The following is a 27,549-nucleotide window of genomic DNA, read 5'->3' on the forward strand; positions in this document are numbered from 1 at the left end:
ACATCTTGGATTGTTATAACAATGCAAAGCACTTTATAGCTAAAACTTTTCACTTTAACCGAAACAATAGGTGGCATGGTGGCACAGTGGTTCGTACTGCTGTCTCACAGTGCCAGGGATCCGGGTCTGATTCTGTCCGTGGGTGACTGTGTGCGGTTTGCCTCAGATTCCTCCCACAATCCAAAGGTGTGCAGGTTAGGTGGATTGGGAATGGGCCTAGGTAGTGTCCTCTTTCAGAGTGTAGATGCAGATTTGATGGGCCAAATTGCCCTCCTGCACTGTAGGGATTCTATGATACTTAATTGAAGTACAATTAGTATCTTCATAGTCACATTATCCAGTCATTTGTCATTGGGTTATATCTGCATAGCATCAATTTGTGATATTGGTTGTTCTTATTAGTAAGTATATTTTCATCATTTGCAGCAGTTAGAGGGACTATGCTTTACATGTCTTATACATTTTTGAAAAGTAGGTTAAGATCCTTGCATATCTTCAGTAATGCACAATTTGTATCAAATTCCAATCAGGAAAAAAAAAAGTATTGAGACTGGTATGCTCTGCATACTTGTTGTCAAGCTATGAGCAAGTAAACAGACTACAATTTCGGATTTAAATTTCTTACTTCAAACGTCTGAATTCTATCATTATATAATGAGCAAGAAGATTGACATTATTTTGGTATTATCAAGGACTTGTTTTATTTTGAGTTTTCAAATCACTTTACCCAAAAGACATAATTGATTTGTCGTACAGCAGTAAAGACTGAATCATTATCACATTGTTTTACATTAACAGTCACAAAATAGCAAGAAAATAGTGCAATAAAGTCTCCATTCATGATTTCTTTCTTCTCCTCTCTGCAGTCAATTACAGTAAAGATGGCTATCAAGAAATCCTAGCCACTGAAGAGTGAAGATTCCTGCACTGGATATTTGTAAACAAAATGTCTAGTTTCTATTAATTTGGCAACCTACCTACAATTTAACAACCCTATTAGGCAAGTCTAAATTGTAAGGTTAACCTGGCAGCATATCTGATGGTTTGACAGTCTTCATTTAACATGTATATCATGATCACAACCACTAATTTGCCAAAACTGCAAAATAGTGATTTCAATCCCCCTGACACAAATGCCATGTAATAAAAACTGAATCAGATTTATTCAGTCACTGTAAACTAGTACTCCAAATTGCTTAAACTCCTTAATGATGCTAAATCATTAAGCAACAGCTTAATGTTGACTCAACAGCTTTATGCAAAAAAGAGGCGGTAAACTTTCTGCAAGGTTAACCTGTAACAGGGTATGGAAACAGTGATAAGTTGTGCAGTATTACAAAAACAACAGAACAAGGATAATTAATATTGTCAAGACAAAGACTGCAGCGCCATAGTGGAAGATTTCTGATTTTATTTGTATTTGATCCTGAGGCGCTATTGAAGACACTGTTGGGCCAATTACTCTTTCCTTGTTCTGAACAGTCATCATGACCTCTGGCTTCCTATCCCTGACCTGAGGTCTTACTGAAGATTCAATTGAACCAGTTATCCTTACTTTGTTTTGAACAGTCGTCGTGACGTCTGGTACCCTGTCCCCGACCTGAGACACTATTGAAGGTTCAATTGGACCAGTTCTTCGTGCTTTGTTCTGAACAGTCATTGTGACCCCTGCTTTCCAATCCCTAAGCCTCAAAGGTGCTGGATGTTCAACAATACGCAAAGTGTTATGTTTCTCTTTAGGCGATTTTTGTTCAGGTAGTGTGTTTCTCTTTGGCTTTGGTCTTGGTACAGCTGCCTGTAAGAGAAATTTATTATACACATTAAAGTAATGAGAAAACTTACCAATAATAGCTCTCATTGAAAAAATGATATGCAGCCCATCTATGTTCGTTATTGGCAGCCAAAAATCTTAACCATTGTAACTTTTTCTCATTGCATCAGTTATTTATGAGAACATTACAGTCCCACATGAAATTAGTTTTACAACAGCATTTGAAAGTTTGAAATAAAGTCCAACCTATTGGGGCAGCACGGTAGCATTGTGGATAGCACAATTGCTTCACAGCTCCAGGGTCCCAGGTTCGATTCCGGCTTGGATCACTGTCTGTGCGGAGTCTGCACATCCTCCCCGTGTGTGCGTGGGTTTCCTCCGGGTGCTCCGGTTTCCTCCCACAGTCCAAAGATGTGCAGGTTAGGTGGATTGGCCATGCTAAATTGCCCTTAGTGTCCAAAATTGGCCATAGTGTTGGGTGGGGTTGCTGGGTTATGGTGATAGGGTGGAGGTGTGGACCTGTAGGTTGCTCTTTCCAAGAGCCGGTGCAGACTCGATGGGCCGAATGGCCTCCTTCTGCACTGTAATTTCTATTGTGTTTACACCAGCTAGAGTGCAGCACTTCTTTCACCAAAAAGTGTTTCATATTGTAATGAGTATTTTTGAAATTAAAGTTGATGAATAACTGAAATGTGTAAACAGATTCTCAAAAAGGAAAAGACATTTCTGCAAAACGTTAAAAATAAAGCAATAGTTTAGAAGGAGTCTCATTATCTTAAAAACTGGAGTAAATCATGAAATTAAGCCTTTGTTCTTGAAGTCTTAGAAGTTGATTATAAGTGAGTTCAGGACGTATTTTCTTCATCTTGTTTGAGGATGTTGACAAAGCTGAACAAAGTTGTATCAATAAAGCAAGCAATAATGGAATGCACAGGAGGAAACATTCTTATCGCACTATTACTTCGGCACATATTTTTGTTCCTGGGTTGTGTACGCAGAGACGGGAATGTTCCCAGTTCCGCAACCCTGATCTTTAAAATTGGATGACCGGATGTTGCATTTTCAATCTGGGAATGGGGCGGGGGCTTGATTAGAAGTGGGTGTGCCAGGATGAGCTGAGGATGATGCCAGGCGAATGTAGGATTTTAGATATATTGGATTAAAGTATTTGGTGAAGTCAGGGTTAAAAGCCTCAGTTAGTGTGTCTGACTGCTGCAGTCATGTTTTTAAAAGAATCTTGGTTTGAAAGTCAACAAAGCTTTTAGGAGCCTGGGGTGCAATTAACCACCTTAAAAGCTAGGGCGAATACAATTTTGTTTTGATTAAGATGATTCCCTGTGGAGTTAATTATTTTCAACTTGGTGAGGTGCAGTCATTTCTGGGTGAAGCTCAGGTATCAAGACTTTTTGAGAAAGTATTTTTCAGTTCTGATCTGGCTGAAGCTGTGTGCACAGTGAAACAGTTCTGTTCTTACCGTAAGTTAGTTGAATAGATTAAGTGTATTTAAAGCAATGCAGACTTGTCTGAGAACAAGGGGGAAACAAGCCAGCTGAAAACAGCTTTTGAAGACATCCAGCCAGAGTTTCTGCAGGGTTTCAGACCGGAGTCAGATCTGTTCTGTAAAGCAGTGTCCAGAGATCTCTTTCTCAAAGAATATCTCTGTAAAGCAAGTATTCTCCTGTGCCATTGGTATTTAGGGTGGATTGAATGCGGAGATGGTATATTTTCTTGTAGTTCAAGTGGGAAGAAAGATAGCAAGTAAGGGTATTGTATTTACTGAGTTGAGTAGTATTTAAGAGGTTAATGTAACTACTTTTGGGTGTGATGTTAAAAGAGTTTAATACTGTGTTAGTAATAAAGTTTTGTTTTAATATACCATATCCCTATTTCTGTGTGCAGTCGCTCCTGGAGTAAAGTATTCTTTCCTCATCGTCTTACAAAATTAAAATAAAATATCGGTCTAATATCCAAGCCACTGTTAAGGTCTGGTCTGGGATCATAATACATGTTTGCCTGATTAGTCAATGTAACCAGATCATAGCACACCAACTTTCAAGTAAGACTGTTTTGGATTATATTTGCTACAGACATGGATGCGTACATTTATTCAGATTTTACTCAACAAATAAAAGCAGGCAATATTATGACTGGGAATTTCCTCAAAGCTTTCCTGCTATTAGCTGTCAAAAGAGCTAAGGGAACCCTGATTGAGCATTAATGAGGTTTTCATTGTTTTCCAAAAAAGTTAGTGACAGAAAATTCCTTGCCCATATATTTTGTTGGCAGTGTTTATCCTTCAAAGAGTTACACTCCTCCACTTCTTCATATATCCCTTCATATTGGTTAGTCCTTCCCAGGCTATGAGGTATAAGTTGGGCCTTATTGCAACAAGTTGCCTAAAACTGACATTAGGCCTCTGTTACGGATGGATGACAGACTTTAAATGACGGTTACGTTTTAAAATGTTTCCTCTGATTTAAGGTAAAATAAGGGATGGGGGATGTGATCAGTCTGAACCTTGTCTGGAGACAGGCTCATGTGATTTGGTTGCCATGGGGACAGCAGCCCAAATTGAAACACACTGGAATTCTCCAGCTTACCCCGCGGCCACCAGTGGGATCATCCAGGCCCGGCGCAGTCGATGGCGACATTCCTCGCTCGTGCTGGGAATTCCAACCATAGAAATAGTTACACACACTGACATAGAAGAGGAGCAGCTGGTTTCTCTGGACCCAGACTTTCAGACAGGACTCTGGAGAGAGAGAGAGAGAGATCCTGGAGAGAGAGATCGGTGCACTGGGAAGGAAGACTGAAAATCTCTTTGCCAAGAAAGACTATTTTTGTCTTAATACCAAGATGAGAATAGATTGCCTGTTCGAAGAGACAGGACTTGTGGAGATTTAAAGACCAAGGAGTTGCCAGAGGGTGCCTGGCCTCTGGAAGACAGTTTGATGAAATCCAGGAAATTGTAGAGAGACTTTTAAAAGGACACCAGAAGACTTACCCCCGATGTGGCAAGGGGAGAAACTGCTGAAATGCCTGGAGGGATTTGGACTCTTATCTATAAGGCTCGATTTCTGCTGAGTATGTAAATGTATAAATGTGGCATGGTATTTTTAGTTGTGTTAAGAGGGAGAGTACCTTTTCTTTAGTTATTTAGTAGGTAACTAGTTCAGTCAAGATTGATTAGTTTATTTGTTACAGTAAAATTGGGGTGCGGGTGGGGAAGAGAGAAACACACATTTCTGGGCCAAGAATGTGCAGTTTGTTTCCCCGTGATAAACTTCACTCCACGAGGGGGCATTCAAATATAAATGCTCTTAGCAGTGCTGGATGTGAAGAAGACGCAGTAATAAAAGTAATGAAATTTGGTAGTGAAGGTATGATAAAAGCAAAATGCTGCAGATGCTGGAGATCTGAAATAAAGACATAGAGCTGGAAAAACCCAGCAGATCTGTAAGCAGCTGTGAAGCGAGAATCAGAGTTAAGGGGCGCAATTTAACTACTGTGTTGTGCACAGTGCGGATCTAGGCAAACTGGTTCAATAGCGGGAAAGGCCAAAATAGAGATTCGCACTGGGCACAAATCCGTTTGCCCAGCCAAAAATTCATTAACTTTGGCAAGATCGGACAATCCTGGCGACGGGGGGGGGGGTGCAGAAAATCCTGCCCATAAAGTCTGCACACCAGATAGAAAGAAGAACAATAGAAGTTCATGTAACTTGTCCAAACACTCAAGAGGTGCAGCAACAAGGAATATGAGAAAAATGTCCACATTTTCCACACTTACCACATTGCATCCATTTGAACAATGGGGTTTAATGGAAGACACAGACAATGCACACGGAAGAAGCTTTGCTTGGAGTGAACCTATTTTAAATAAATTACAAACCTGTGATTCTGAACTGAATCTTGATGCTCATCAATTATAATGCTACATATAATATAGCCATCATATAATGTTGTGGTCACTAATACAATAATCTATTGTTCCACTCATTGAAAGTAGGCACCATTTACTGGATCTATTCTGCATTACAATGGTCTGCACTCCATAAACATACCCTTTACATGAATAGCTGAGCTAATCTTTTACATTTTCACTTCAGTACAATAGTCATGCCTAACTTACATTAGTCAATAATTAAATGTATTCTCTCTTTCAGGTAGCCGTTTGTGATATCGTTTTTGATCTGGCAGATATTAGCTGGACAATTAACCTTTACTAATTCAGCATTACTTTGTGTTATATTTAATCACATATTGTCAGCTACTTCTCTGAACTTGCAGCTAATTCTAAACCTAGCAACCAATGCACATCTAAGTGACATGCCTTTGCCGATGTATTCAAAGACTCATGCCCAATTTATGATTCACTTGAATCAACTTAAAGTAATGTGACATTTAAAAACCGATCTAACACATGCACTTTTCATTCATTTTATTAATATCTCTGCACTTAATAGCCTTTCTATTGGCATCCGCTACACTAGAATGAGGCCAAAGGCTCTCCCAATATTGGAACGCAGGCCTCATTTCAATGGAGCAGGCAAGGTGAGATGAGGCTACAGGCAAAGAAGAGTGGAATATCAGGTACTGGGTGGCGCTATGCCAGGGATTGAGTGGAAATAGAGGCATCAGGTCTGTGAATCAAGGTTGAATGTGGCGGCGATTCATTTCTTTAATGTTGTCTGGGCCTAACACTGGGTTCTTAGGACTGGTTTACTTTAAGATGTTTGTAGTAAGGGATCTTGGAGATGGGGATGGTAAAGGTAAATGAGTTGTATATCTGGCTCCATTAATTACATATGCAAAAGGCCCAATCCCTGCATAATATATAACTAAATAGTTTTTATTCCTTAATCTGCATGAGAGGCATTGCTTCTGGATGATAAATGCTTCCTGCCTGGCATGTTGCAGGTCTAGGTAATGTGCAAAAAAACAGCTAGGTGCAACGCAGACCAATTTCTACATGAGTGCCTCTTTCTAGCTGTTCATAAACTACCTTCCGAGTTAAATGCAGATTCAGCTTTTATTTCTCAACCTGTCACATTCTAAACTCAGCTCAAAATTCCCCACTGACATGCAGATATTTAACCATTTGTATTCTCGTGTCAATTTATCCACTAGCTGGAAGGTAAGTGTCATTCTGCAAAAAGAAAATCTGAATATAATTGTTGCACACAAAAAACTCCTACTTGTGATTAAAATTCAGAACTTTATTTTCTGTCTCTGGTGTTTATGAGGCATTAGAATTCCAGGTACTGAACTCCACGTGAATGTCTTTTTAATTTTTTTTGAGCGAAATCCCTGCTACGACACCACTGACCTTTGCACACAAAGCAACCCCAATTCCAACATGTTTTGGAAGAGCAAATGCACTGTTTGAAAGTGCTTAGGCCCGCACTGATCCTTGATTCAAGCTCACTTTTACAGAAGTTTAAACCTGACAAGAGGAAAATGGTTGATAAATAGCAGGTTCTGGATTCTAGATGGCACTGTTCCAAATAGATAATGACCACAGAGACACCAGTGAATCGAGTACACGTTGAGGGGTTTGCACTCCGTTAGATAGACTACCCCAAAGCTGGCTGGAGTTTCAACTTTTTTTTTAAAGCATGACAAATGAGGGGGCAACAGTTCAGGACCCCTTGATCTTTGCAGTTGAAATGATAAATAAATTTCACTTTTACTAACTTGTACATAGTTGTGTGTCTTTCATTCATTGAAGATTACTGAAGCTGACTCAGGGTTTTTATCTAATCTTACACTGTGAAAACGCTTGAGAAATTTCACGTAAGGAAGTGCTACATATAATCAAAGTATATATTTTACAGCAAACGTGATGACAGCAACTGATGCCCAATATCCAATGCCAATACTATTTACTAACATCAAGTCACAGACAATTCAATATTGGTGAGGTGCATTCAAATTGCTGGCAGTGTATCGATTTTGCACTCCTGAGTTACAAAGTTCCTGGGTGGGATTCTCAGACCTTCCGTGCTGAAATCGGGCTCGGAGCGGGGGAGGAGAATTACCTAAAATAGGCTCCCACGCCGGCGCGCGATTCTCCGGTGACCGGAGAATCACCGTCAGTTGCGTGCGATCGACGCGGCGCCGGTCAGGGGCCACCATGTTGCGCGGGGGCTGGCACGAAGTCGGCCGCCGCGCACATGCACGCACCCACGGCTGGCCGTCGTGCGGGTGTAACTGCAGGGCCCCGCCGGAAGCTGGAGCTGCGGGACGCACGCCGGGGCCCTGCTAGCCCCCTTGACAGAGAATCACCGCGGACTTTCTAGGAAAAAGTCCGGAGTAATTCTCGTCCGTTTTCCGGCGGGCGTGGGGACTTAGTCCCCAGAAAGGAGAATCCCGCCCCTTGTGTCCCATCGTACATCCTTCAAAACCTTTGATAATATTAAAACGTCTATTTGTTGTGTTAACACGTTATATATATTGGTATAATTTTATATCTACCAATTTTGCATACATTGAGCAAGACTTTCCTTCTGGTCTAGATTGTAAAATAAAATCTGTTTGAATGACTTTTTACGAAGATTGATGTCTCACTTTAGTATTTCATGTCTGGTCAGGAGTATTCACCTTTTTTCTTCAGAGACATGGGTCTAATTATAAAATCATAGAATGATCATAGCACTGGAAGAGGCCATTCAGCCTGTTCAAGCAGGCTTTCTGCAAGAACAACTTAGCAAGTTGTACTCTCCCACCCTTGCCATAGGTTGATTGTTTATTTTACCCCCTTCAGGTGCTTATCCAATGCTTTCTTGACAGCCACAATTGAATCTGCCATACTAGAATTTTATGGTTCTGGTCTATTATTCACAAAGTAAATTTGTAGGCAATAATAAAACCCAGCCCTTGTTGTATGCCTTAATAGCAGCATGACATTATTAGAAAGGAAATGTGTCATGTGATCCAGTCTTGGTTTCACATTTGCTTTGAGCAGAGTACACACACAGCTCTGGCCTTCCATGCCTGGTGGGTAATGTGGGGACTGCGGTGATTTATCGATCCTTTCCTTTAAATCACATTTCACTTTGATATTTTAAATTTCCTTTGAGATTAAAGTATCCCTTTAAGAGGCTGCCTTTTAATTTAATCCACAGTTTGTTGATTTAGTTTATTTGGTTAACCTAAAGCAGCACACACAGCTCTGATACATTCAAGCTTTATACCTACGTATGACTGTTTTCATGTGCCCAGTCTTGACAAATGAATCTACAAAAGTATATTCAATCCCTTATGATGCCTTGTGTCTTGTGCAGTAAAAGGCCCAAATATTATATCACCATAATAACAACAAGCCCCTCCACTTGTGGTTGCTCTCGATACAGAAAGCATATTCTTGTTGCTGATGTGGAGCAATCCTGGTTTACAATGGGTGGAATGTAATGTTAAAGGCAGGGTTCACATCCACTGGCTGGCAAACCTGTTCCACTTAGGGTAGGTGTTGGTAAGCATACAATTCCGTCCATATTGTCTCTGGAAAGCTACAGCCATGACCCTAATCTTCAAAAACTGTTATAATCTAACACAAGTTTACTCAAATTAACTTAATTTTAAAAAATATATATATTTTATTAAAGTTTTTCGATCAAACAAAAATTTCCCATTTTACAACTTTGTAATAATATATACATTGGTCGTTTTTTAAATAAATAATATGCTGACTGTCGGCAACTGCCAAGAACAAAATAAGAAACAACAGAAATAATAACTAAGATAGTAACTTTGTGAAATCAAATATAAATAACTAATATATAAACACACACATAAAACCCCTGAAGACCCAAATGAGCCCTCCCCCCCCCCCCTCCCCCTGGGCTGCTGCTGCTGCCTTTCCTATTTTCCCTTATCGCTCTGCGAGATAGTCGAGGAACGGTTGCCACCGCCCGGTGAACCCCTGAGCCGAACCTCTTAATGCATATTTTATCCGCTCCAGTTTTATAAACCCTGCCATGTCGTTGATCCAGGCCTCCACACCCGGGGGCTTAGCTTCTTTCCACATAAGTAGAATCCTTCGCCGGGCTACTAGGGATGCAAAGGCCAACACGTCGGCCTCTCTCGCCTCCTGCACTCCCGGCTCATCTGCAACCCCAAATATAGCCAGCCCCCAGCTTGGTTTGACCCGGACCCCCACCACCTTCGAGATCACTTTTGCCACACCCACCCAGAACCCATGCAATACCGGACATGACCAAAACATGTGGGTGTGGTTCGCCGGGCGTCCCGCGCATCTCCCGCACCTATCTTCCACTCCAAAACTACTCAGCCTAGCTCCCGTCATATGCACCCTGTGTAGAACCTTGAATTGTATCAGGCTGAGCCTGGCACACGAGGACGAAGAGTTTACCCTACTTAGGGCATCTGCCCACAGCCCCTCCTCAATCTCTTCCCCCAGCTCCTCCCATTTTCCCTTCAGCTCCTCTACCATCGTCTCTCCCTCGTCTCTCATTTCTCTGTATATATCTGACACCCTACCATCACCCACCCATGCCCCCGATATCACTCTGTCCTGAATCTCTTGCGCCGGGAGCTGCGGAAATTCCCTCACCTGTTGCCTCACAAATGCCCTCACTTGCATATAGCGAAATGTATTCCCAGGTGGCAACCCATATTTTTCTGTCAGTGCTCCCAGACTCACGAACGTCCCGTCTAAGAACAAGTCCTGCAATTTCGCAATTCCTGCTCGCTGCCAAGATTTAAATCCCCCATCTATCCTTCCCGGGACGAACCTATGGTTGTTCCTTATCGGGGACCACACTGAGGCACCCGTCACTCCCTTATGTCGTCTCCACTGCCCCCAAATTTTCAGAGTTGCCACCACCAGTGGGTTTGTGGTGTATTTTTTCGGGGAGAACGGCAACGGCGCCGTCGCCAGTGCTTTTAAGCTAGTTCCCCTACAGGACGCCATCTCCAGTCTTTTCCACGCCGCTCCTTCCCCTTCCCTCATCCACTTACATATCATTGACACGTTGGCGGCCCAATAATAATCACTTAGACTCGGCAGTGCCAGTCCCCCTCTGTCCCTACTGCGCTGCAGCAACCCCCTCTTTACTCTTGGGGTCTTTCCAGCCCACACAAAGCTCATAATACTCTTGTCCACCTTCTTAAAAAAGGCCTTTGTAATCAGTACAGGGAGGCACTGGAACACAAAAAGAAACCTCGGAATGACCACCATTTTAACCACCTGCACCCTGCCCGCCAATGACAGGGGCGCCATGTCCCACCTCCTAAAGTCCTCTTCCATCTGCTCTACCAGTCGTGCCAAGTTAAGCTTATGCAAGGTTCCCCAATTCCTGGCCACCTGGATCCCTAAATACCGGAAATCTCTTCTTACCCTCCTCAACGGTAAATCGTCTATTCCCCTGCCCTGTTCCCCGGGGTGCATCACAAACAGTTCACTCTTCCCCATATTCAATTTATATCCTGAAAATTCTCCAAACTCCCTGAGTGTCTGTATTATCTCAGGCATCCCCTCCACTGGGTCCGCGACATACAACAACAAATCATCCGCGTATAATGACACCCGATGCTCTGCTCCTCTAAGTACCCCCCTCCACTTCCTAGAGCCCCTCAGCGCTATGGCCAATGGCTCAATTGCCAACGCAAACAGTAACGGGGACAGGGGACATCCCTGTCTTGTACCCCTATATAGTTGGAAGTGGTCAGATCACTGCCTATTTGTAATCACACTTGCCACTGGGGCCCTGTACAGGAGCTGAACCCATCTAATGAACCCCTCTCCAAATCCAAATCTCCTCAGTACTTCCCACAGGTAGTCCCACTCCACTCTATCAAATGCTTTCTCTGCATCCATCGCCACCACTATCTCCGCCTCCCCCTCCGGTGGGGGCATCATCATCACCCCCAACAGCCTCTGTATGTTAGCATTCAATTGCCTCCCTTTAACAAACCCCGTTTGATCATCATGTACCACCCCAGGGACACAGTCCTCTATCCTCGTCGCCATCACCTTGGCCAAAAGCTTGGCATCTACGTTCAAGAGGGAAATAGGCCTGTATGACCCGCACTGCAGCGGGTCTTTGTCTCTTTTCAGGATCAGCGATATCGTCGCCTCCGACATCGTCGGGGGTAGTGTCCCCTTTTCCCTAGCCTCATTAAAGGTTCTCATCAGACGTGGGGCCAACAGGTCCACGTATTTCCTATAGAACACCACCGGGAACCCATCCGGTCCCGGGGCCTTCCCTGCCTGCATGTTCCCAATTCCTTTTACCACCTCCTCCACCTCAATCTGCGCTCCCAGTCCAGTCATCTCCTGTTCCTCAACCTTCGGGAACTCCAGCTGGTCTCGGAAACGCATCATTCCCTCTTTCCCTTCCGGGGGTTGAGCCTTATATAGCCTCTCGTAAAATACCTTAAACACCCCGTTCACCCTCTCCGCTCCCCGTTCCATCTTTCCCTCCTCGTCTCTAACCCCTCCGATCTCTCTCGCCGCCCCCCTCTTCCTAAGTTGTTGGGCCAGCAACCGGCTCGCCTTCTCTCCATATTCATACTGCACTCCCTGTGCCTTCCTCCATTGTGCTCCGCCTTACCTGTGGTCAACAAGTCAAAGTCCGTGTGCAATCTCCGTCTTTCCCTGTATAGCCCTTCATCTGGAGCCTCAGCATATTGCCTATCCACCCTCAAAATCTCCCCCAACAATCTCTCCCTTTCTTTACCCTCTAGTTTCCCCTTATGGGCCCTTATGGAGATCAGCTCCCCTCTAACCACCGCCTTCAGCGCCTCCCAGACCACTCCCACCTGGACCTCTCTGTCATCATTAATCTCTAGGTATCTTTCAATACATCCCCTCACCCTTACACATACCCCCTCGTCCGCCAACAGTCCCATATCTAATCTCCAGAGTGGACGCTGCTCCTTTTCCTCTCCTACTTCCAGATCTACCCAATGTGGGGCATGATCTGAAATGGCTGGAGCCGAATACTCCGTTCCTGCCACCTTCGGGATCAGCGCCCTTCCCAGGACAAAGAAGTCTATCTGGGAGTACACTTTGTGGACATGGGAGAAGAAGGAAAACTCTTTACTCCTTGGTCTGGTAAATCTTCAGGGATCCACTCCTCCCACCTGCTCCATAAAGCCCTTAAGCACCTTGGCCGCTGCCGGCCTCCTCCCAGTCCTAGATCTGGACCGGTCCAGCCCTGGGTCCAGCACCGTGTTGAAGTCCCCCCCCTCCATTACCAACTTTCCCGTCTCCAGGTCCGGGATGCGCCCCAGCATATGCTTCATAATCCCAGTTCGCATCATCCCAGTTCGGGGCATATACGTTCACCAGCACCACCGCCTCACCTTGCAATCTGCCACTCACCATCACGTATCTACCCCCACTGTCCACCACTGTGGTCTTCGCCTCAAACAATACCCGTTTCCCCACCAGTATTGCCACCCCTCTATTTTTCGCATCCAAGCCAGAGTGGAATACCTGTCCCACCCATCGTTTTCTTAATCTGACCTGATCCGCCAGTTTCAGGTGCGTCTCCTGAAGCATGACCACGTCTGCCTTTAGCTTCTTTAGGTGCGCAAATACCCTCGCCCTCTTAATCGGCCCATTCAACCCTCTCACGTTCCACGTGATCAACCGGGTTGGGGGGCTCTTTTACCCCCCCCCCCTCGTCGACTAGCCATCCCCTTTTTTAGACCAGCTCCTCACCCGGTTCCCACACACCCGCTTATCCCCCGGACGGTGCCCTCCCGTCCCGATCATCCCATCCCGCAACAGCTCCCCCTTCCCCTTAGCAGCAGCAACCCAGTTAAACCCCCCCCCCCCGCTAGATCCCGCTCTAGCTTAGTTGCTCCCCCCATATTGCTTCTGGAAGTCAGCAAACTGTGGCTGACCTCAACTTCCCCCGTTTATCCTTAGCCTCCCATTATGTGAGGCTCCTTCCTTCCTGCGCCCCCTTTTCCCGCCAATTTCCATAGCGCGGGAACAAAGCCCGTGCTTCCCTCTCGGCCCCGCCCCTGATGGCGCAGCTCCCTCTCTCCTTCCCCCTCCCCTTCCCCACCGGCGCCCACATTTCTTCGTGTCCCCCCCCCTTCGAGGGGAAAGAAAATTTGCCCCCATCTGATTCACAGTCCCTTGCCACCACCTCGCTACTTCATTTCAAACACTCATTCTCAAATCTAGTCCAACTTCTCCTCTTCAATAAATGTCCACGCCTCCTCTGCCGTCTCGAAGTAGTGGTGTTTACCCTGGTGTGTAACCCACAGTCTTGCCGGCTGCAACATTCCGAATTTCACTTTCCTCTTGTGGAGCACCGCCTTGGCCCGATTGAAACTCGCCCTCCTTCTCGCCACCTCCGCACTCCAATCCTGATACACGCGGATCACCGCGTTCTCCCACCTGCTGCTCCGTGTCTTTTTCGCCCATCTCAGTACCATCTCCCTGTCCTTGTAGCAGTGGAACCTCACCACTATTGCTCGAGGTATTTCTCCTGCCTTTGGTCTTCTCACGAGGACTCGGTATGCTCCCTCCACTTCCAGGGGGCCCGTTGGGGCCTCAGCTCCCATTAAGGTATGGAGCATCGTGCTCACATATGCCCCAACGTCCGCTCCCTCTGCCCCTTCGGGAAGACCCAAAATTCTTAAGTTCTTCCTCCTCGAGCTATTTTCCAGGGCTTCCAGTCTCTCCATACACCTCTTATGCATTGCCTCGTGCGTCTCCGTCTTCACCACCAAGCCCTGTATCTCGTCCTCGTTTTCGGCAGCTTTTGCCTTCACTCCACGGAGCTCCATCTCTTGGGTCTTCTACGCCTCCTTTAACCCCTTAATCGCCTGCAGCATCGGCGCCAGCACCTCCTTCTTGAGCTCCTCCACACATCGCCGGAGGAACTCCTGCTGTTCCAGGCCCCATACCAACTGGCCGCCCTCCACCACCATCTTGCTTCTCACTTCCCTTCTTTGCCGCTGCTCCAGAGGATCCTCCACAATCTGGTCGCTATTATCTCTTCTGTCCATTCACATCCGGGGGGACTCCCTTCTATGTCGCTTCACAGTGGGTTTAGCCTTCGAAAATTGCCGTTGGGGCTCCCGATAAGAGCCCAAAAGTCCGTTATAACGGGAGGTGCCGAAACGTGCAACTTAGCTGGTCATCGCCGCACCCGGAAGTCCTCAAATTAACTTAATTGTTCTAACATTTCAGTGACAGTTCAATAAATAACTCTTCTTGAATATTAAGAAGTGGCATATGACCGGCAGGGTAGAACAGTAGTTAGCACCTTTGCTTCACAGAGCCAGGGAGCCGGGTTCTATTCCTGGCTTGGGTCACTGCTCCCCGTGTCTGTGTGGTTTTCCTCCGGATGCTCCGGTTTCCTCCCACATGTCCCAAAAGACGTGCTTGTCCGGTAAATTGGACATTCTGAATTCTCCCTGTGTACCCGAACAGGCGCCGGATTGTGGTGATTTGGGAACTTTCACAGTAACTTAATCGCAGTGTTAATGTAAGCCTACTTGTGACACTAATAAAGATGATTATTATTATGTTTTAATCTTCAATTCTTCCAGTGCACAAAACTCTGACAGGAGTACTAAGGGTGAAGAGTTATGAGCATAGGCAAAAGCTGACCTATAGCATTTTTGGGAAGTTGCACACTTTTACGACCTTGTGTCAATATTAAGAATCCTTCGGTCAGCTGCAGCACAGGATAGATGAACAGCAAAACTTCCCTTACCTTTATACACCAATCTGCTTTAAATTGAACCACAGCAAAGTTCAAGCAACGGAACCACTTTTTCACGTCAGGTTTCCTGCATAGTGCCAATTTGCAGCCAACATTGTTAATGGTGTCCTCTTAAATTTAGATTGACATAATCCAAATTAAATTCAAGAAGGACTTTACAATCGTGCGGAACACAAGATCACCCCAATAAACTGGACTGCTTCAACCCAGATCTCAGAGACAAAAAGATGGTAATCAAACTCACCACACTACATTGTATCTCCTTTTTAGATATTCTTAGTGATTCAACAACTGATAATGCTTATTTTGCAGATGATGTTTAAGAAGGACTTTGCCGTAATGGAAAATGTCCAGATAACAGATATAATTACTGGATCAGTGATATACTGAGTCCAGTTTAATACTAGTACTAGCATCTGCTGCAACTTGACAAATTTACACAAGCAATTAAACTCAATCCAAACAGTTAGCAGATCTGGAATGATGGAATTCTAGCAAATTCCATCTTTGTCATTTGTTGGAAAACAGATCTAACAAAAAACCTAAGAGCTGCTTGATTTAGAATGGTATTTCTCAATAGATTGTGCTAAATCACTTTCTTGTCCTATTAACCATCCATGTATGTCCCTCCGTTAAGTTATTTCTATTTAAATTCAATCATTGCGATGGTGTGCAGATTTCACACAATACAGTTTTTCAAATACATATTTCCTGTTAATTGAAAGTTGCAATGGATGAGAGCCAAGTTTTGCCTTCCAATGAGTTTTATGACTATATTGATATTTTGCACAGAGTAAAAACAGCTACAAAAATCAACAAAATCACCATCTGTGGCGAGGTGCTTTCAATACCATTCACCCATCAGTCGCTCAGCCATATTTGTTTGTACCTCACTTATTTAGAAACCTGGGAGTTTATGAATTAAAACTATGCTCGTTGAGGGTGCAGTTGCTACAAAATCACCACAGGCACCCAAGACATTTCAGGAAAGCGAAGATGGACAAAGTGCACGTTTTAGGAATACAACTTTCAGTTTGGGAGCTAAAAAGTTGAAATTTAAAATAAATGAACACAGCAGCAGGGCCGGATTTAGCAGCTGTGTGCGCAAATCCCATCATGGCCACTAAATCTTCCGAGAAGCCAAAAATGGTAATTGTGCCAGCGAGATTTTCGATCGTGATCTTCCTGGCCCCTCCCTGATGGAATCTTCCCACCCACCAGGTACGACGTCACACTGGCGCGAATTACTACTGCTTTTTAAAATGGGATCCTAGCGCCATGATCACCTCAAAGGGAGGGAGGAGGTGGACACCACTGTCTCCACTGAGCACCCAGGGAGTCCATGGGGACAAAACCAGCTGGCCATCTCTGGAGAGGGGAGGGGGGGGGGGAGGGGGTGGAGTCGGGCGTTTCTAGGATTGGGGTAACAGTTGGTGCGGTTATTTCTAACATCTGCTGCCTGTTGTTCAAATGTGCTTTTAGGGCTGTGAAAGTCTGCAGTAGTGACATGGAGTTGACCCTTTAATTACCTTTTGCTTTAAGTTTAATAATAATAATCTTTTATTAGTGTCACAAGTAGGCTTACATTTCCACTGCAATTAAGTTACTGTGAAAATCCCCTAGTTGCCACACTGGCGCTTGTTCGGGTACGCTGAGGGAGAATTCAGAATGTCCAATTCACCGAACAAGCTCGTCTTTCGGGACCTGTGGGAAGAAACCAGAGCACCTGGAGGAAACCCACGCAGACATGGGGAGAACATGCAGACTCCACGCAGACAGTGACCCAAGTCGGGAATTGAATCTGTCCCTGGCGCTGTGAAGCAACAGTGATAACCACTGTGCTTCTATGCCGCAAGTTTCAGTTGCTCTTTGTTTTGTTTAGGGCAGTGCCCCTTTAAGAAGCAACCCATTTCAATTTGTCCCCCAATTTGTTTACTTTAGTTTAATTAATTAGAACTTAAAAGAGTTCGGTAAGTGTCTTCAAATAAACTTGGTGCCTGTTATATTCAGTTCCAACTTTGCCCTTGTGTCGCCGGACGTTTACACTAAGGTGTCGCAGCGCAAAGTCAAAGAAACTGTTGTGTACTCAGGATTCAGGGCTTAATGCTTGGTTGTATGAGATTAAAAGGCACCAGGCTCGCTTTTATCCCAGATTCCAATGCCTGCCAGTCAGGATCCATTAGTCTCCAAGGTGGACATCACCATCCAGTTGACCCTGCCCATTAGGGATGTGCGAGCACATAAACCTGGCAGAACCCCCGTGTTAGAGAGCATAAGGGAGGGGAGCACACAAGTGAGTCTAACTGGGTGAGGGAAAAAGCTGGGGCCACTCCTGGAGATGGGAGGGCACCGGAGCTGTGAGTAAGTGGTTGCCGCTGGATAAGGTCTTGGACTGGCTGTTTCCTGGTCCGGGAGGGCAAAGGGTCAGGGGCGAAACTGATGCTATTCGACTGCGACACCAATTTGACTGACTCTCATCCCTGCAGGAGTCCAATCAATATCGTTTGGATCCCTGCAGGAATCCAATCGATATCGTATGGAGCCAGTGGAACTGGCTATTCTACTTCTAACAGCACTGGTGGAGCATGGGCTCCAGCAGCAATGTGCAGCGGCACCGAGGGAAGACCCTAGAGCAAGAGACCAGGGGGCCACAGGGCAGGCTCAGGGAACAGAGCCACACCAGCCATGCTGGGGGTATAAAGGCGCAGAAGGAGATAGAGGGTGTATATGACTAGTGTGCACTTCATGGAGCTGTCGGACAACATGTGCTGTAGAAGACTCCACCTCACCAGGAGACAGGTACCTGTGCCACTTCCTTGCAGACCTGACGCCACGTGGTGGCGGAGGACACCAGCTCCCAGTGGCCGTCAAGGTCACGGCAGCTCTCAATCTTTATGCTATGGGGTTGTTCTAGGGCTCCATGGGTGATCTGTGTGGCACCTCGCAAGCATCCGCCCCCAAATGCCTTTGTCGATGCTTGGGCTTTGGACATGATAAATTTCAACCTGGAACAGGCCTGGCAGGACAAAAGGGCTGTGGATTTTGGCAACATTGCCCCCTGCAATTGCGACAGGCCAGCTATCGACTGCACCCATGTCGCTCTTCGCACCTCTTGGCATCATAAACCAGAAGGGGTTCCACTCCCTCAATGTTCAGCTGGTGCATGATAGTTACATCCTCACCCAGTCGCAGATCCCTGGCATTTTTGAGGGTCACACCAGGCTGCAAGGATGACTTGTTGGGGACAAGGGTTATCCCCTGAGGTCTTGGCTGATGATGCAGTGATAAAATGACCAATGGCCTGAATTTTAGGCTTGATACAAAAGTGGACATTTTTAAGTTAAAATGTCTGATTTTTAATTTAGCCACAGGCCTGATGGGAATTCGAACAGCCAAGTTCAAATATGCTGGACACAGAGAGACAAACAGCTGGGCAAGTCTGGGCCTGCCTGTAGACAAGGCATTGGAAGATAATCAGTCCCATTCATATGAATTGATTGTTGCGGATTGTCCAGATGAAGACAGACTTTCTGGCACATAGATTTACCACCAGTAGCAAATACGGGGTAAGGTTACGTGTGGACAATGCACCTGAAGATACACCTCTGGGGGGGGGGGGGGGGGGGGGGGGGGTGGATTCCTGGTGTCCTGCAGAGTTTTAATTGGCAATTTAATTGAGTTTTGCAACCCCCGCCCCAAGACCACATCGGCTGACGGCCAGAAAACCTTCTGGAAGGATGCAAAGAGGTGTACAAGGAAGAGGTAGCGGAAAAGACTCCATGGCGAACCAGAGGACAGAAGGAAGCAGCGTGCGAGACCTACCTTCACAAGGCCCTGAAACGACCGAGACTGAGAGGATTGGAGCCCCAGTTCAATCCAGTTCATCATCATGGGTAGTATTAAGAATCTTAAGGCATACTATAGTTAGGGCCATTTAAGGGATAACTGTTTTGTGTTTTAAAATAAACTTGGGTTGAATTGTGAACTTGCGTTTGTCCTTTGTTCATCTCGGTAAAATGTTTTAATAATTAAATTGGTCGAAGTGTCTGAATTTTACAGACAGCAACGCCAGAGCGGAGTTCATAGACCACAGCAGAGGCCTGGTACAACAAGGCTCACAGTGCCACCCGATCTGTGCAATTAGAGCCGTGCAGTGGCCTAAAGATGCTGTTCCACTGCCTCGCTAGATCTGGTGTGGCCTCCAACACAGCCCCAAAGGGTGTTTACTTTTAATCAACTGCCTCAATTGTTGGATCAGAAGATGCATCTGCACCAGAGGAGCACTGCCAGCATCAAGAAAACCACCTGAAGGTCCACCAGCACCCTGATATAGCTCTGTGATAATAGGTTTACAGACTTATTCCAGATCCTTCTGTTGGTCCTTTTCCGATGTCTGGTTCTTATCCAGCCAGCCGATACGTTCATTGCATTTGTCCAAAATCTTCTGCATTGTGGTGGTCTGCTATGCTCCACACAACCTTGCTCTGCAGAGGGGTGACGATCTTCCTGAGGTACCTCGAGGAGCGACATGTGACTTCGGATGTGGAGGACCTTCAGGAGGGAGTTGAGGAAGAGACTGCTGACGATCCAGAAGATGGAAGCTAGGCAGGGGCGAGGGTGCATGGGCAGGAGGGGTAGAGATGCCCCATTGCTTCCCGCTTTCTGAAAGAGGACCAGTATATTTTTCGACAACATACCACTGCCCCCACCCCCTAATGCCCAGGATGCCGTGAGCCCTCTGCGACAAGGGGATGAAGGTTGTCGAGATCTTACTCTTCAGGATGCTGGGGTTGGGGATTCCTTGAGTGCCTGCCTGCTGCCCAGTCAATGCAGGAGTGTGATGATGACTCGCAGTGAGGAATGTCTTTGATGCTTCTCAGCTACTGCTTATGTCTGACTCCAGGCGGTCAGCAACTAGCACGCTGGTTTGTCCCTTTGCTCTAGAGGGGGATTGGGGTGATGGTCTAAGGTTCACTGAATCATGCCTGAATCCCATCACTGATAATGAAACATTCGCAATGAGCGAGCCTAACTGGCTGCCGAACATTAAGGGCCAGTGAGAAGAACTGTATCGAGAAGGGGAGAAGTGCTCTGCCACTGAGAGGAGGGTTAAAGAATGTGAGGAACAATAATATTGAATTCAGTGGCATGTTATAAGTGATAATGACCCCCAACTACCCGCCAGCATGACAGCATGGGTCATGCCTACAGATGTTTCTGCACAGAGTGCTGGATTATCTGGCAAGAAATCTGGCATCACAGCCCACCCGCCAACTACTCCCCCCACTGGACTCCTGCACTGACCCCCCGCCCCCCCCCAGGGGACTCTTCCCCCCCTCCCCCCCACAACAGCCCATCCCCCACTATACCCCCAAGGGGACTTCCTCACGGGGACTCATTCCTCCACTCACCAGGCCTAGCCCTCACCCCCTCCCCTGTCGCCAGGCTCACCTCTCACCCTCACCCCTCTGAAGCCCGGTTTGACACCTCCCCACCAGAATCCTGGCCTAACCCCTCTCCTATCGAAGTAGTTAGTGCTGTATAAAAATGGGGGGAGGGGGGGGGGGCGAGGTTTACTTCCCTTGGGCGGAGAATAGGTTCCGGCGGCAAAATCACAGTAGGTGCCGATTTGACGCCAAATCGTAATTCTCCGACACCTCGAAAGCGGCGTCAATGCGTTTCAGAACGCACATACAGTAGACATCATTTGCATATCACTGGCGGGACCGACCCGGTATTCTCCAGGGCCTCTGCAATTCTCCGCCTCCGATGGGCCGAGTTCCCAACGGTATGGTTCACTTGCGCTGGTAAAAATTGTGAAACCTGCGTGGTGGCTGATGAGGGAGAGAGAGTGTGTATGGAAGATGTCCAACATGGCCATAGTTTGCTGACAGTTGTGCCGCTAGCCGTGGGGGAGTAGTGGGCTGTGGGGTCGGGGTGGACGGACAGGGAACACCATTGCCGCAGCCGGCAAGGCAGCCATGCAGCTGCTCACACCGTTAATAGCCCACTTTGAACCTAGTGCCATGGGTCGTATATGTATCCCACAGGACACCTCACATGGTGCCCTCTGGTCCCAGCTGATATATCAGCTGTATGGGCACGCTCCAGCACAACCAGTGCCATCTTTTTGGCTGAGATGAATGTGTGTGGCGATTGTAATGTGTATGTGCGGCTGCAGCTTGTCAGCCTCTTGAGTGTCAATCACTGACCCGGTGAATCCGGCACTGTTTTTTATTGGAATTAATTGTGTTCCACGTGGCGGCGGTGCTACCCCATCCACAGTCGCTGAATCGATCCAGGTGTGGCGCCATCTTTTCTGTTGTAAAAGTCCACGGATTCTTCGTGGGCGTCAAAACTCAGGGCCAGATTCTCCGATTCCGAGGCTAGGTGCGGAGGATCCATGGCGTTTTACGTGGAAAAAAATCGCCGACGCCCACCACCGGTCGCAGCCACGCCACGTAAAACTCCCTGCCTCCACAAAATAAATGGGCAGAAGATGGCCGGGACCGTGGCCACGCAAGCGCACAGCGACGACCTGCAGCGGTCGCGCCGTAATCCATAGCGCCGGCCATTCACAGACCCGACCTGCCAGGTAATGCCCCCCTGGACGCCGCCTTGCCGCCCCTCATCAGTACCCCTAGCCTTTACGGAAGCCCCCCTGGCCAGCAGCATGGCTCCCGCCTGACCGTGGTGACTGCTGGACACAGTCCGCAGTCACCATGTCGGGTTCCCGCATGGTTGACACCAGAAATGAACCGCGTCATCGTGAACTTATTGGGGCGGAGTGTCGGGGGGAGGGCCTTCAGGTGATGCGCTGAGGCCGTCCCAATAGCGCCGTGATGATGCTGATTTGGAGGGGGCAGAGCATACAAAACCTGCGTCAAACAGGCACCGCCCCGATTTTGTCGTAAAAGGGATTCTCTGCCCTATCGGCGTCGGGGAATGGAGAATCTCACCCTTAGTCTCTGAAACAGAGAATCCTACCCATTAAGTTTGGGAAACTCTTGTGTGGAAATAAAACTAGAATGGGGTTGTTCCATTGAGATTTCAGGTTTAAAGTAGAGTGTTACAATATAGAAACATAGTGAGCGGGGCTTTACGGGCGCCCCATGGCGTATTTTCTGCCGACCCGCCATTGGCTGGCGGCGAGATCTTCTGGTACCGCTGATGTCTATGGAATTGTGCATTCCCCACAAGTTCCGCCACCAGGAAATGCGCCGATGAGATTTTGCCATCGGTGGGACCGGAAGATCCTCCTTGCAGGAAGGGACAGAAAATTTCAGCTCGTGTTAAGTTAGTAATAACTGTTTTGTCTAACTTATGTACAGTAGAAGTTGTTTAAAATGAGAAATCTTGTGACAGAATTCTTTCAGTTAATAACCAAGAATTCACGGGATGGATTCTCCGTTGCCCGACCGTTCGAATTCTCGATGGCGTATTGCTAATGTGGTCCCAGCCGTTCAGGAATCTCACGTGGCGGCTGCGGGCTCAGTCCAGGGCTGCCACAGTCAGGGGCAGACCAATCAGAGGGGAGGGAGGGAGGGCGGGGGGCTAATTCGGAACTGGGGTGTTTTTGAGTGGGCGGTCCGGGTCGGGTGCGCGGCCGATCGGGGGCACTATTTCCGCGGTCTGAGTCCGCCATGGAGCACGGCGCGGCCACTGGAGGTCGCCGCCATGCGCATGCGCGACCTCTGACCAAGAGGTGTGGGGGGCTGTTTTGGCAGCTGGAACTGCGAGCTCCACGACAGCAGCCTGCTAGCCCCCTGCAAGGCAGTGAATCTGTGTCCTTTTTTCTGGCGTAAAAAAACACTGGGGGCGTTTCTCCAATATGGAGCCCAAGTGTTCGCGTCGTCATGAACGCCGTCGCGTTTCACGACTGCGCGAACTGGGCCCTGGTACGACCGATTCTGGCCCCCACAAGGGGCCAGCATGGCGCTGGAGCGGTTCACGCCGTTCCAGCCTCCTTCCACAGCGCCAAATGGGCACCGCGCCAACCTGCACGGGGGACTTCTTTAGCGCGCTGGCCCCGACTCAACATAGGTGTCAGTATTCAGGGGCCAGCCACGCCAGAAAGTAGGCCCGGGGGGGGGTGGGGAAGAGGCCGGCCCGCCGATCGGTGGGCCCCAATCGCGGGCCAGACCCCATTGGAGATCCCCCCCCCGGTGAAGGAGCCCCCCGCCCCCCCACAGGCCGCCCCCCCCCGACCGTTCGCGCAGAGTTCCCACCGGCAGCGACCAGGGGTGAACGGCGCCGGCGAGACTCTGTCGTATCGGCGTGGCCGCTCGGCCCATCCGGGCTGGAGAATCGGCGGCCCCGCCGATTCCAGCGGCCCGCGGGCAGCGCCACACCAAATGCGCCGGCGCAAATGGCGGCGATTCTCTGCACCTCGGAGAATCGCGTGCCGGCGTCGGGGCATCGTGGCGTGGTTGCGGCGATTCTCCAGCCCGGTGCGGGGCTCGGAGAATCGCCCCCATAGTTTTCATGACGGCGTGAGGCATTGTCCATGAAAGGAGAATACAGCCCGGTAAATTTAAAACAGAGATAAGGAAGAACTACTTCTCACAGAAGGTGGTGAATTTGTGGAAGTCATTGCCCCATAGTGAGGTGAAGTCTGAATCATTAAATGATTTCGAGAAGGAGATAGATAGCTTCCTGGTTTTAAAAATGGGTTAGAGGAATATGTGGAACAGGTGGGGAGATGGATTTGCGACCAGGAAGAGATCAGCCATGATCTGATTGAATGGTGGAGGAGGCTCAAAGGGCTGAATTGCCTCATTCTGTTCCTAATACCTATGTACCTATGTACACATTTCTTTATCTGGCCAAACAGTATTTTATAAACGTTTAGCATGGCATCCTCTTGTATTCTAGTATTTATAAAACCAGGGATCCCATATCTTTCTCAGGTTTTCAAATAGTTATAAAGCAAAAGGTGAACTAATTATTAATGAAAATGTATTGAAGATTCCAAAAGTCAAAAGAAAATTATCAAAGGATATTTTTCCTTTACAATCGGTACATCACTATTGTACCCCACATGCATTCTAATTTACAATGTTAGAAATTGACTATCTGAACCTGTTCACATTGTTGGTTCTTACAAGACCAATAGTACACTGACACTAAATGGGAGTATTGTCAGCTTGCTACTGCTTAAGTCAACAGTCTAGCTTGTTGGTTCTTGCAAGGGGGCTGAAGTATAAAAGTAGAGAAATTTTGCTACAACTGTACAGAGCATTGGTGAGACCACACCTAGAGTACTTTGTACAGTTTTGTTCTCCTCATTTAAGGAGGGATATTTGCATTGGAAGCAGTTCCGAGAAGGTTCACTCGGTTGATTCCTGGGATGATGGGGTTGTCTTGTGAGGAGAGATTGAGCAGGTTGGGCCTACACCCATTGGAGTTTAGAAGAATGAGAGGTGATCTTATTGTAACAAGATCCTGAGGGAGCTTGGCAGAGTAGATGATGAGGGGATGTTTTTCCTCTTGAGGGAATCTAGAACTAGTGGGCATGGTGGTGTCCCATTTCAGTCATAGGGTTGGTAATCTTTGGAATTCTCTGCCACAGAGAGTAGTGGAGGCTGGGTCATTAAAAAGAATCAAGGCCAATTTAAACAGTGAGTCAAGGGTTATGGGGAGGTGCAGATAGGACAGGCCACAATCAGATTAGCCGTAATCTTATTGAATGGCAGAGCAGGCTGAATGGCCTATTCTTACTTCTGATTTTATCATCTCATGTGTTATAAACATACACAATTCAATGTGTTTTCATTTTTGCAAAAGGACTTGACAAAGTACCATATAACAGACCTGTTAGCAAAATTGGGCTAGATTTTATATTCCCCCAGTTTGAAGGCAGAGGGGCACATAAAACTAATGGGTGACTTTCCTGCCAGCTACCCGCCCATGCCCTGGTCTGTCTGAAATGTTACCGTGGAGGACAGCACCCTTTTCAGTGGTCTCTTGAACCTGGTCTCCCATTCTCTCAAACCCCCTGGCCCTGGTCTTACCAGGCATCCTGGGTGGGATTCTCCGCCTGTAGGATTCTCCATTTTACCGGCGCCCAGGGGTTTACCCGATGGCGTGGGGCTGCCCCACAATGGGAAACCCCATTAACCGACCAGCGTAATGGAGAATCCCACCAGCAGGTCGAGGCAGAAAAGTGGCGCGGCGGGGCGGAGAATCCAGCCACCTGAGCCTGATGGGACTGGCTGCAGTCCCAACAATGGCCACATTCCTGGCTGGGGCTGCTGGGAATACAGAGCTGATTGCCATCCGATTGGCTGGCAGTTCTCTAAGGCGGGATTTCCTACTGGGTTTGGGTGGAAACCTTGCCTTAAAGAAACTACCAGTGCTCCCAGCATTAAACTGCTGTGAAGCAGCTGACACGAACAAATTCAATGGACAGAATTAGGCAGTGATTCATTTTGATGAAAGAATAATGAGAGGCAGTGCAAACTAAATGGTATAAAGGAGATGTAAGAACAAAGAGACGTGGAGTATATGTGAACAAGACTTTGACTGTGGTAGGATAAGTTGGAGAGCCTGTTAAAACGGCTCCGGGCAATCCTTGGATTTATAAATAGAGGCAAAGAGCACAAAATTATAAACATTATACTAAGCCTTTCTGAAACACTAGTTAGGTCCTAATTGGAGTGGAGTAGGATGTCCAATACTAGGCACCACACTTTAGGGAGGATGTCAAGGCCTCAGCAAGGGAGCAGAGGACATGAATTACAATAGTACCAGGGTGAATGATACCAGTTTGTGCAGAGTCCCAAGAATATGAGATTGTTCTCCTCAAGAAGTTTAAGAAGTAATTTGATGAGCATTTTAAAAATCATAATAGATATGATACTATAAATAAGGAAAACCTGCTTCCACCGTGGTGGAACCAGTAACCAGAAAGCACAGTTTGAAAGTATGGACGAAAGAGCCAGAGGCAACAGGTAGGGGGAGAAAATAGTAACACAGCAAGTTGTTATGATCAGGAATGCACTGCCTGCAAGGATGGTGGAGACAGATTCAATAATAAGTTTCAAAAGGGAATTCGATAAATCCTTGAAGGGATTTTATTTTCCAGGGCTGTGGGGAAAGAGCGAGGGATGGGACTAATTGGACAACTCTCTTAAAGAGCCAACACAGTTGATGATTGACCAAGTGTGCTGTAGCATTCTATGATTCTATGGAATGACTTTGGGGTTAAATTTTCGCAAGGTAACAATGGGAAAACTGGATAATTCCTGCAAAAATTCAACTCCATAGTAATTTAAAACTAAAAATCTATTTTGGAGTCTAAGTATTTTACAGAAATACTATGGGATCAGGTTCAACAGTGGCTTTAGCCTCAAGAAATTCACACTGGAAAAAATTCTAAAACTTCAATGAACAAGTATTCTGGCAAAAAGGATAAATAGGGCTGTAAAAAGGGTTTTAAACTAAATAATTGCAATGGGAGATTCATGTGAAGAGGAATTTAAAAGTTAAAGCGAAAGAAAAAGACAATAGTGCAGTGTAGAAATATGGAAATTGATAACCATAGTATGATAGTGTTATTGGCGAGGCGTTTTCAGAACCCCAAAATGTATCATGGAATTCAACCAATCTCTCCCTTTAATGGATTTGTTGCTTTTACTAGCACACGGCTTTTTCCCTTGGTGTGGGATTACAAGTATGGACACGTGGGTTTTTAAACACAAAACACTGTTTATTCCATGAACTCAACTTAACATCTCAAATAAACCTTGGATGTCTTAACACCCCTTACTTCAAAGATAACTCAGAAAACATTGCAACAGTAAATAACTCCTTAAAATGTTCCTTCAAACTTCCAAGAGACTTAACACCTTTAAACAAAATCACATCAGGTTAAAGGTTTTACTTTAAATCACCCAAATGATCCAGAGATGATCTTTCATGGCAGAAATCCAGCTGACTGCAAAACACAGACACACACCCAGCTCTTTTCAAAACTTGCAGCTCTCTGGAACACACAGACTCTCACACACTGCTTTTTAAACTGAAACTAAAAACCTGCAAAATGGCTGACCTAAAGCCC

The 27,549-nt window shown here is 46.7% G+C and overlaps 2 protein-coding genes across 6 annotated transcripts in view; one reads left to right on the plus strand and one right to left on the minus strand.

The window, feature by feature from the left end:
• Positions 1 to 3,651, plus strand: part of fancl (FA complementation group L) — a 103,530-nt gene extending 99,879 nt beyond the window's left edge. For all 3 annotated transcript variants that reach the window (XM_072507816.1, XM_072507817.1, XM_072507818.1), the window contains one exon: positions 867 to 3,651. In XM_072507816.1, coding sequence (XP_072363917.1) covers positions 867 to 902 — 36 coding nt within the window. In that variant the 3' untranslated portion in view covers positions 903 to 3,651. The remainder of the gene's footprint in view (positions 1 to 866) is intronic.
• Positions 674 to 27,549, minus strand: part of LOC140423806 (serine/threonine-protein kinase VRK1-like) — a 212,140-nt gene continuing 185,264 nt past the window's right edge. For all 3 annotated transcript variants that reach the window (XM_072507813.1, XM_072507814.1, XM_072507815.1), the window contains one exon: positions 674 to 1,795. In XM_072507813.1, coding sequence (XP_072363914.1) covers positions 1,334 to 1,795 — 462 coding nt within the window. In that variant the 3' untranslated portion in view covers positions 674 to 1,333. The remainder of the gene's footprint in view (positions 1,796 to 27,549) is intronic.

This window comes from Scyliorhinus torazame, chromosome 1 (assembly GCF_047496885.1).
Source record: "Scyliorhinus torazame isolate Kashiwa2021f chromosome 1, sScyTor2.1, whole genome shotgun sequence".
NCBI classification, from domain to species: Eukaryota; Metazoa; Chordata; class Chondrichthyes; order Carcharhiniformes; family Scyliorhinidae; genus Scyliorhinus; species Scyliorhinus torazame.